The sequence below is a fragment of the Carassius carassius genome, chromosome 20, assembly GCF_963082965.1.
Source record: "Carassius carassius chromosome 20, fCarCar2.1, whole genome shotgun sequence".
NCBI lineage: Eukaryota > Metazoa > Chordata > Actinopteri > Cypriniformes > Cyprinidae > Carassius > Carassius carassius.
In genome coordinates this window covers 15,529,294-15,540,533 of record NC_081774.1, presented here as the reverse complement: position 1 = coordinate 15,540,533, position 11,240 = coordinate 15,529,294, and the positions used below count along the sequence as shown (strand labels likewise).

Genomic DNA, 11,240 nt, shown 5'->3' with positions numbered 1-11,240 from the left:
TATATATATATATATATATATATTTCTTTTTCATACAATACAGCTTCAAGAAGAAGAAAGGGAAGAACAGAATTAATAGTTACTGCTTAATATAAACTGACATTTGGGTCTGTTTTTCATAGAAGCTATAGCTTAAAACATATTAGAATATAGCTTTCATGGCTTTTTTGGTCCCTTAAATACAAATATTTATTCTTTAAATTAAATATAAAATCACAGCAGGGTAACCATATGTTCCCCTCATCTTTTTTTTTTTAAAACCTTTTTTTGTGTGTATGCGTGTGTGCGTGCATATCCAACGGCATATTGGTTTGTAATTTTTTTTTCATTATTATTTATTTATTTGATAATTAATTCTTCCTTTAAATACCAATCCTTTATATAGTTTTCAAACAGGGATGGGCAGTATTTCAAGTACATGTATTTGAAATACAAAATAAAATTTTGTATTAAAATACATTTGAAAAAAAATCTAATGTATTTTGTATTTAATCATTTAATCTGAGTAATTTAGAATTTTCTAAATACATAAGGTCAACCTCCTTATTAGACTGCTGATTTCCAGATTTTCTTTTTGATTTTAGTATTTGTGTATACCTGTTGATACAGAAAATAGCAGCAGTCTAATAAAGAGGTTGATTAGCAAAAAGTATCTTATGTATTTTGGAACTACAAAAAATTTACCGGTAAATCTATTTAAATACAAAATAGTATTTTGTATTTTAAATACATGTATTTGAAATACTGCCCATCCCTGTTTTCAAATGTATAATTTTTTCTGTTTTTTAAGTATTCGTCTATATAAACCTCAACCAGTTTCTCTTAGAAGCACTTTTGCCGGAGCACAATTTTTCCATCTTCTTTCCAATACATGCAAACTGACCCTTCTAAATGAGGTTAGTGCAACTGAATCCTGGAGTGATGCTTTATATTTAAGCCCTTAATGGCCTTGTACAGACACACAGAAAGACCAGATGAGACTAGTGTCTCTGTACATATTTGCAGAGAGCGCTTGGTGGCAGGGTGATTGAGTTAACATGGGCATTGTTTGAAATGTCACCATCTGCCTCACAACTGCTGATCCCCAATCAATTTAAAATGAACACTGTTTCTTCTCCCTCCAAATCCAGTGGCAAGCTTTGAGATCTTCATTATAGATTGGCCTAATGAACTGACGATCTGGGACAGACACTGGACATTTTCCAATAACGATCATGACATTTGGCCTCTAAGAATCATGTTAAAGTCATGCACATATATCTAGCATCACAGGAAGTAATATTATTAGATATTATCTATATGTATTTGTGTGTTATATATATATATATATATATATATATATATATATATATATATATATATATATATATATATATATATATATATATATATATATATATATATATATATATATATTACATTTAAATAAATATTAAATACATTTAAGGTTCTATGATTGAACTTATCTTTGCTCACAAAACAGCCCAACAGTCATTTGCAAAATAAATAAATACAAATAGCTTCTGATAGTCAAAAGCTTAATGTAATGCTCAGGTTAAAGCTCAGTAAATGCTCAGTAAAGAATTGCTCAGGTTTTCTGTAAAAGAGAACATTTATTTTAATGAAAGTTTCATTCCATTTGCACGTCATCAAATGAACTGCAACCAGCTCACATTTACAGTTTAACACTTTGAAAACACAGAAACAATAATACTGAATGTACATCTTTCAAGAATATTTAGTCATCATTGTGGTATATAAATATTTGGTAAAAAATTTCACAAGATATAAAGCAAAGTAGTACATGGACATAATCTACTCTCCCAAGCCACTGGTACAAAGCATTGTTCATTAAACCAAGTTTTTACAGCATGAGTTACCATCTTTTTCTTATTTTTTTCTTTTTACAGCCTATCAATGACAAAGAATCTATATTCCGCTTATAAAACACAAATATTTACCTGTTAGAGTGCCGTTCAGAGCTGACTTACCCCCTCCTAACTGAAGAGGTGAAGGCAATCTCAGGCTCATTTTGTAGTTTGAAGAGAGGGAGCAATCATTGCGGAGTGATTTACTTTAAGATTTGACTCACACCTCAATACAACACTGTTGTAGTTAACATTCAGCTGAGGAAAAAATCAGCTGTGCTTTTATTACTTCCCTGGTTATTTGACGCTCGCTATTAAAAGCTGAATGTTGTCAAAGGAAAGGTGAGAACTGCAGCTTCAATCTTTGATTAATTAACAATTTTGGTTTCGATCTCTTGGTCCACGAAGCTGTAATTCTATATATGGATATTAACGTTTCATTCTCTTTCTGTTGGTTTGACTCTCTTGCGGTTCCTGTCAAGGTCTCATCTGAATGAATAGACAGAGAGGAAAAAACACACATACAGTGATTAAAGGTTATAGTATGGAGTGTAAATTTTGCAGCACATCATTAAGAGACCGTGTGAAAGTCTGAAAGTCATACTAAGCAGTTCTCAATTCAACCAAATATTTGTCAGACTGCTAAAGGAAGCAAAACACATTTAGGTCCAATGACATAGCAGATAATTTTAAGCTTCTGGCTTTTTTTTTTTTTCATGTGGATGATGAAAACCAGTGTCAACCGCAAAACATCTTCTGACCCATTTTCTAGATGGGCTTCATACAATCCGTCTTGATTCGGGTTACAGGACAACACATCTTTTCTTGAGTGCGTAAGTAGATTAGTAAAAATATGCAAATGGTTAATAGTAAGGGTTTGAAAATTCCTCCCAGTTATTAGACAATTCTTATGATGTTGAACGGTTTGATTCTAAGCTGCCCGCTACATGTTGAGGTCTGATGGTGAATTCAAAGGCTCGAGTTTGGCGGTGGTTTCATTACTTCCATAAAGTCCTCGGCCTTGGCCTTTTTTTTGTCCATGGCCTGCTCGAGTGTCACTTCAAGTGTTTCACAGGCTCACAGTCAACAGATAAACTGATCATTGCAGCAGGATTTGAAGAGCGCTTCAGCATTAGATGCTCAGCTTTTCAAAGGAAGGTTTTCAGCGATGGTTTACGTATATGAAAAACTGCAGACACCTCCAGAACAATTTGGGATTATAGAGGAAGATGTCACTGCAGATGATCTTTCTGTTCAGAAATTGGCGTATGGATACGTCCTCCTCGCCAGAGCGTGAAGTTCTTCAGCCAATCAGGACAGAGAAACCGGCTGCCTGATTGTAGGACAAAGAGAAGGATAAAAGGGCACTTTGTAAAAGAAATTAGGCTGCCTCATTCTGCCACTCCAGTCTTCATGTAGAGGCAGATCAGCAAATGAGTCTGGCTCCACAGTCTGTCCGTTAGGAGTCCCAGTCGCTGTCTTCGCCACCATACATGTCTGCTAGCTTCCTGAAGCGTGGTCCCCACTCGCTGAGGTAGTTATAGTCCTGCTCCCCTTCCGAGGACACGGACCCCAGCGAGCTGAGCGACTCGGCTACCGATCCGTTACCTTCATACGCGTAGGTGGCCAGCGAGTCGTAAGGGGGGGCCGTGGGGTTGCCATCGTTTTCTTGCACGCGCTGGTTGATAAAGTCCCACACGTCTGCGTTCTCTCGGGACGGCACCATGGTTCTGCGAAGTGGCGGCGGAGGGTAGAGCGACTCGGGGGGTAGAATGTCTCGCCGCAGTTTGCTCTCCTCCATTACTTCCGGATGCCGAAGCGCTCCGATGTCAAAGGCCTGCGTGTCCTCCTCGCCACCGCCCTCGTCATTGTAGCTGACCACATTGTCTCTCACGTCCTCCTTGGAGATGATCAGGGGCTCTTTCTTCTTCTGACGTTTCAGTGCAGCAAACAGCACCACGATCACTACAGAATGAGAGATTTTTTACAGAAAAAAGAAATTTTTTATTATTAGTGCTTAGTGAAATATTATTTATACTCATTAATGTATCAAAGGTTTGGGGTCAAGATTTTATTGTTAATTTAGCAAGGACACATATAAATTGATCAAAAGTGTCCATTTATAATGTCACAAACAAGTTAAATAAATGCAATTCTGAACTTTCTATTTATCAATGAATTATGACAAAAAGTATCAAAGTTTCCAAATCAGCATAGGCTACTGGAATGATTTCTGAAGTATCATGTGACACTGAAAAAATCTGATTTGCCATTACAGGAATTAAATTACATTTGAAAACATTTTATTTTAATTGCATTAGTTTGTGTTTACACACTATATGTGTGTTTACTGTGTATATTTATAATGTACTGTATATATAAATACACACACATATGTATATATTAAAAATGCATATTTGTATGTATACATGTTTATACTTGTATAAATATTTTTAGTATGGTTGAATTGGATCATGGAAGGTCAGTAGTAAAGACTTTGGTTAATAAAATGGGATTAAATAAATTATATTTGTCTTATTTAACATATTTAATTATTGCAGGCTTATATAATATTCTGAGTTTGCATTTGAGATAAAAATACAATTAAATACAATTAGCAACTCAATGCTGCTAAACAGCATTAGCTAGAAACACCCGCAGAAAGCAGGTGGTAAACAAAATGTAATTTGCTATAGATCGTTATAGCAGATATTCATCAAATGATGAAGAAGAGCATTATAAGCGGCCATATTTCCAGATGTGCGGTGTAGTCAAGTATGCTTTTGGCATTTTGAAGAAGTAGTTCAGACAGTGTGTGCAAATAAACCACACTTTCAGTGGGCCGCAATACGTTTTTAGTACCCCACCACCACCACCACTTAGTGCCATTTGGTTGCTTTTATCAGTGAACTTTCACTGTAGTGGAGCAGGAAGAGTTTCATACATGATGCATACTTTCACCCTGTGGGTGACACCTAATGTAGGTGTCAGGTCGTTAAGAGAGCCACTGCACACAGATCACAGGTGAGATCTAGCTGATGTTAATAGTTAGAACAACTCAAATAAGTAAGCTTTCCAACAGCAATTCAAATGCATCATCATAAAAATAAATAAATAAATATATACATTAAATTGATCAATGACATAAGCATGTTAGTTGTATGAAGTCACAAATGTTTAAATTAAAATTAAGTCTAAAAAATGCATACATTTTAAATGTGATATTCTTTTTTTTATGCATCAAGACTGGATTGAGTTTTATTGAAATCTAGCCCTTGTTACCCAGTTTCCTGATTTAATAACCAACAAGTGAGTTTTATCAGTTCAGCCATCCGAGCATGTCAGAAATTGTTTTTCTTTACCCCCCCCCCCCCCCCCCCCACATAATTATAATTATTTACATGCAGATCAGGCGTACACACTTCAGACCACTGGAATTGTAATTAATCAAATGGCAGCGCAGAAGAAAGCACTAACTGACAGGAAGACAGGTGGGAAAATGAAGTGAATAGTCCCACTAACAAAGGGCTTGAAAGATGAACAGTCGGATTCACAGCAGACAGACAGATGGAGGAAGCGGCCATCAGTCAGATGGACGTAGGAGAAGTGATCTGATTGTTAAAGTCAAAAGAGAGAATTGAAGGCTACTTACAGAGCAGGATGAGGATGCAGAGCAGGATGGCCACCAGCGCCCCCGTGCTGAGCCCCGTGCCACTGCTCAAAGCCTCGGCGTTGCACATCTCCATGTTGCCGTCTCGGTCACACGTACAAACCCGAATTGTGAGCGTGCCCGTGCTGCTCTGCCTGGGAAGGTGTCCGTCTTGGATCACCACAGCCACTAGATGGGTGCTCTCGTGCATTCGGCCAAATCCTTTGCGTTGTGTAAAGATCCCAGCTGTGTTATCTGTAGAGAGTTGAGCACTTAGTTTATTAAGAAATAAAAGATCTGGCCTCTCTGCACACTGCAGTGGGCCCAGACTGACCTAAAGTTATGGCTGCTGCAGAACGTGCTGCCTCAGTTAAAACAGCTAGACGTGGAGAGGCCATGTGTCCTAAAGATTTGTCCTGTTTGATTGGTCTGTGTTGTCATGATGAGAGACAGTGAGTTAGTTAGAAGGCCACACAATGTGAGAGGGCACCCACCTCCATTATCTCGGACTGAGAAGTTTGCTCGCACTGAGCTCTCTGGTGCTAAAGAGAACAAGAAGCGATGTCCACCAACTGGGTCATCTGGATCCACTGCGCTTATCGTCTGGATTTTCTGTGGCAAAAAGAAGCAAATGCATGACAATCGCATACTTAATGTCCATAGAACAAACATTACAAATGGTATTTGGGTAGGTTTTGTTATGTCCCCATAATAAATTGATATTATATTATATTATATTATATTATATTATATTATATTATATTATATTATATTATATTATATTATATTATATTATATTATATTATATTATTTAATGCATTATATGCATTGGCCTTTTTGATTTCAAGTGTTTTTTTCTTCTTCTTCAGACTAGTGAAAAGAAATACATAAAAAAATCACTTTTAATGTTTCTTTCATTAGACTTTATCTTTCAACTGTAATAAATACACTGTATTTAAAAGCCATTTTCTCAAAACTTGCTTTTGTATTCCAGCACTGAGCCAGAACGTCTCGGTTACGTACGTAACCCTCGTTCCCTGATGGAGGGAACGGAGACGTTATGTCGAACGACATAGGGGGTCTCACTTGGGAGGCCAATCATCTCTGAATTTAAGAGAAAACGCCAATGAAAATTGGCTAGTGGATTAACATACCTGAGCCACTCCCCGTGCCAACGGGTATAAATAGGGCGACAGGTGCATCCACTCATTAGGTTTTACGCTGAGGAGCCGAGAACGTGTCCCGGCAACAGCGAACGGTTCAAGGTTGTGGCATGGGGACATAACGTCTCCGTTCCCTCCATCAGGGAACGAGGGTTACGTACGTAACCGAGACGTTCCCTATCTGTCGGTCACTACGAGTTATGTCGAACGACATAGGGGGTCCTATGGAAAACCCCACAACCTGAACATCGTCACAACCCTGTGGCGCTGCAATTGTTGACAAGCCCTGGCGTGTCACAAAAGCTACGCTTAAGGTCGTAACCTTCCCAAAGCCCCAGCGCAAATTCACTGACCTTGGTACCGAAGGGGCCAAAGGGTGAGTACATCGCTGCTGGAGAAGGCCATGCTGCTGTTCCGCCCACATAAAGTTAATGGAAGGGATTTCAACCTTCAGAGAAAGATTGCTTCAAATCTTCCCTATTTGTTCTTTCAGCTGGCAAGACAATGGGGAAGCGAGCCTAGGAAAAGGTCGCTACGGAGACCACATCCTACCCGTAGGGAGGTGACATGTGGATATACCGATATGGACTGACCCAGGGGGCAGTACTACATATGGGAGGGGTCTCTGAGGCAGGTCCTACCTTGGAGTAGGGATGGAACGGCTGCCAGAAGAGACTGACAGAACGGGTCTGTCAAGGGAAGACACGGGTTTGCCAAGAGGGAAACCTTACCGTGGAAGAATACCCATGTGGGATTACCCGCAGGGAACCAAACCATATGAACACCTAGCCCAGTACAGGGGCTGACCGGAACTCCGGGCATGCTAACGCCAGTACTGGGCCTGGCGACAGACTGCTCCGCCAAGTCTGACTGCCGAGGGTGCTGGAGGATGCTCGACCAGGGTACGCCAACCGGGGAACTCTACTGGGAGAAGAAAGGCGCTCACATCCCCGTGTTAGGGGGAATGGCGCAGCAAGCGTGACACCCAGCCAGCCCTTCCCGCCAATTACCTGCTACCCAACACACGGGAAGAAACTGGCTCCACACGGAGGTTGTAAAACCTCGCAAAGGTGTTAGGTGTCGCCCAGCCCGCAGCTCGACAGATGTCTGCCAGAGAGGCGCCGTGCGCCAGTGCATAGGAGGAGGCCACACTCCGTGTGGAGTGGGCCCTCACCCCCAGGGGGCACGGCTCGCCTTGGGAATGGTAAGCCAAGGCGATGGCATCCACTATCCAGTGGGCCAACCTCTGCTTAGAGACAGCCTTCCCCTTCTGCTGACCTCCAAAGCAGACCAGGAGCTGCTCAGAGCTTCTAAAGCTCTGGGTGCGGTCCACATATATGCGAAGCGCTCTTACTGGACACAGCGATGCCAAGGCTGGATCTGCCTCCTCCAGGGGCAGCGCTTGCAGGTTCACCACCTGTTCTCGGAAGGGAGTGGTGGGAACATTGGGCACGTATCCAGGCCGGGGTCTCAGGACAACGTGAGAGTAGGCCGGCCCGAACACAAGGCACTCTTCACTTACCGAAAATGCTTGGAGGTCCCGACCCTCTTGATGGAAGTGAGCGCGATCAGGAGCGCTGTCTTGAGAGACAGGAACTTAAGCTCGACTGAATCCAGCGGCTCAAAGGGACCCCTTTGAAGTCCCGCCAGGACAATAGAGAGGTCCCAGGAGGGAATCAGGGGTGTCCTAGGTGGATGTAACCTTCTGGCACCCCTCAGGAACCTAACGATCAGGTCATGCCTCCCCAGGGACCGGCCGTCCACTGCATCGTGATGGGCTGCAATCGTGATGTGGTGCCAAATGGTGCCAAGCCCCTGAGAGAGAAGGTCTCTCCTCAGGGGGATGCGCCAGGGAGGGGCTGTCACGAGGAGCATGAGTTACGAAAACCAGGTCCGGGTGGGCCAATAAGGCGCAACCAACAGGACCTGTCCCTCGTCCTCCCTGACCTTGCACAGTGTCTGTGCGAGCAGGCTCACTGGGGGAAACGCATGCTTGCGTAAAGCCCGAGGCCAGCTGTGTGCCAGTGCATCTGTGCCCAGGGGGGCTTGGGACAGGGAATAGTACAGCTGGCAGTGGGAGGACTCGTGGGAAGCAAACAGGTCTACCTGGGCTTCCCCGAATCGACTCCAGATCAGCTGATAAACTGAAATTTTTCCACCCGGCCCTCCTCCTGAAGAGCAGTTCCCCACATCTCCGAGTTGCCCGTGTCAGGGCCGCTTAGCCGACTTCCTTGAGGACTTCGCAGCCGGGAGTGACATGGAGGTGCCGCTCTCCTGCGCGGGGCTCGACGCGTCGGCCTCGAATAACTTTTAGCACGGGGCGGAGCTGGTGTGGAGGACGCAGGGGGGCGCCCACGGCGACGAGAGCGAGAGCGGCCGACAGCTTACAGGCCTTGGGTGAGAGGCGCGGACTATTCCTCCCAGTGGCGGCGTTTTGCGGACACAAGTGCACCACAATCGCACTCTCCTGCTGGGGAATGTCAACGCACCCCTAGCTGCCCCGCCATCGAGGGTAGTGAGGACGGAGGAACGAAATGAGCTGCTTCCGGCCATAAAAAGGGGCCATCCACGACTACATCACTTCCCCATGCACATCCGGGAAGAAAGGAACCAGAGCAAAACACGGTTGTGAGCCGCGCTCTACACCGAGAACCCATCAAACAGCCGTGAGCACTCAGGGCTGGGCGGCCACCTCCATCCTGATGCTCACAGCTGCCCGGGAAAGCACGGCTGTCAACTCTGGGTCCAATTCGGCAGTGGCGACAACACCCGAGGGGGGCAGCCCCGCCGAATCTTCATCCACAGAGGTCAACAGCCCATCCCCGATGCTGCAATCGACATCTGATCCCCGGCGGCAAACTGAATGACCCGTTGGGACTGCCATAAGACAGCCCAGCAAAATCACCCAGCAGCCGCACAGGACAAACACTGCGGAAGGGGTAAGAGGTCCATGGGGCGTGGCCCGGCCCGGCGGAGAAGCTCTCCCTGTCACCTTCAAATCTCCCAGAGCACTAGCCGGCGGTCCTCTGCTCGTGACAGAGAAACCGGACAACCTAGTTCAAAACAACCTACAAAATTGTTTGCAATCTTAATGTAATAACCATACTTCTACTGGGGAAGTATGGATTGTTATTTGTTAATTTATATTTATACATTAAAATTGCTCTCTTTTTTTCTCTTTTACCTAGGGCGTCTTGCATTAAAGATAACAATCGTATTAGTTTTTATTAGCACTGTTATCCGTTTAACTAATCTAGTTTATTTAACTAGACAATTTTGCTATTTTTTCAAATGTAGCAAAAAAAGATAATAAAATTAATAATAAATATTATATATATATACATTTCTAATAAAAAAATGCCTCAAACTAAACATTTTCAATGTCTTTCTAGAGATAATGTGTTAATTAGCAACAATTATTATTATTATTATTATTTTCAATTTAAATTTCCATAGTTTTTTTTAGGTACATTTTTGCTATGTTTTTCCTTCCAGTTAGGCCTCCAGTTAATTCTCAAATTACTTGATAAATACCATTTAAATGCATGTACTTGACCAGCACATATAGGTCTACACATACCCTATTACTTTCATATTTTGTTCATTTTTATTTAAGGTCCAAAGCTGGAAATGTACTGCATAAGGTATTGCATGACCCATCCACAATGTCATCTTTCAGACCTTACAAGTGTTTACATGTAAACACTATAAGCATGTTTACAGCGAGGAAAGATGTTGGCTCAGTGATAGAGGCTCATGGTTATCTTTAGTTGTCACCAAGGGCAATTTTAGTTTAAATGCATCTCTCAAGGGTGCACTGGCAACACACTGTGACAAAAATGTAATCATCCATTGTGTGCTTGGCGTTTTTTTCTCTACCAGGCTTACGTACCGGCCAGATTTCTTGTGTTGTTGGCTGGCTTCCCTTTCCTCTGGGCTTTACTGCAGTCTGTTAGAATATAACCGCTAAAAAGAACCAAATTCCCAGCCTTATCTCACACTCTGTCACTTAAATACGATAACTAATAATCATCATAATAATGATTAATTGTTTAGTTTCATCATGGAAGTAACACCATAACCGTATAAGTCTGCTGTTTTGTAACTCTCTTTTACCTATACATACTTAAATAGGAGACACAAATTGTTTAATGATGTATTACTCTTATTTGCATGACCAAAAATGACAGAGCATTGTCAATTATTTTTAGCGTTATCAGGAAAAAAATGCAGCTGAACTCGCCAATGCATTTCCAAACTTTTGGTCTGTACTGTATATGTATACTTTTGATAGATGTAGTTGATAGCATATATGCTTGTTTTTGTAAAATAAATTTCAATTGATATAATTATGAGACTTTTTAGTGAATAGATATTCAAATATTAATATCCATCGTCTATATCAATATCAATTAATTCTCTGTAGGGTTGCAAGTAAATTACAATTATTTAATTGTAATTCTTTAATTGTCTTAAGGAAATTGTTTTGTTTTTCCTCTATTTTTTTATTGTTTTAAATTGGATTAACTCTATGTAATGTATGTTCTTAATAATGAGTTT

The 11,240-nt window shown here is 41.8% G+C and overlaps 1 protein-coding gene across 1 annotated transcript in view; it reads right to left on the bottom strand.

Moving 5' to 3' along the window:
- Positions 1-1,593: 1,593 nt before the first annotated feature.
- Positions 1,594-11,240, bottom strand: part of LOC132096453 (cadherin-6-like) — a 31,464-nt gene continuing 21,817 nt past the window's right edge. The window contains exons 10-12 of the mRNA XM_059501818.1: positions 6,012-6,129; positions 5,521-5,772; positions 1,594-3,833 (exon numbers count right to left, since the gene is read on the bottom strand). Of these exons, the coding sequence (XP_059357801.1) occupies positions 3,328-3,833; positions 5,521-5,772; positions 6,012-6,129 (876 nt within the window). The 3' untranslated portion in view covers positions 1,594-3,327. The remainder of the gene's footprint in view (positions 3,834-5,520; positions 5,773-6,011; positions 6,130-11,240) is intronic.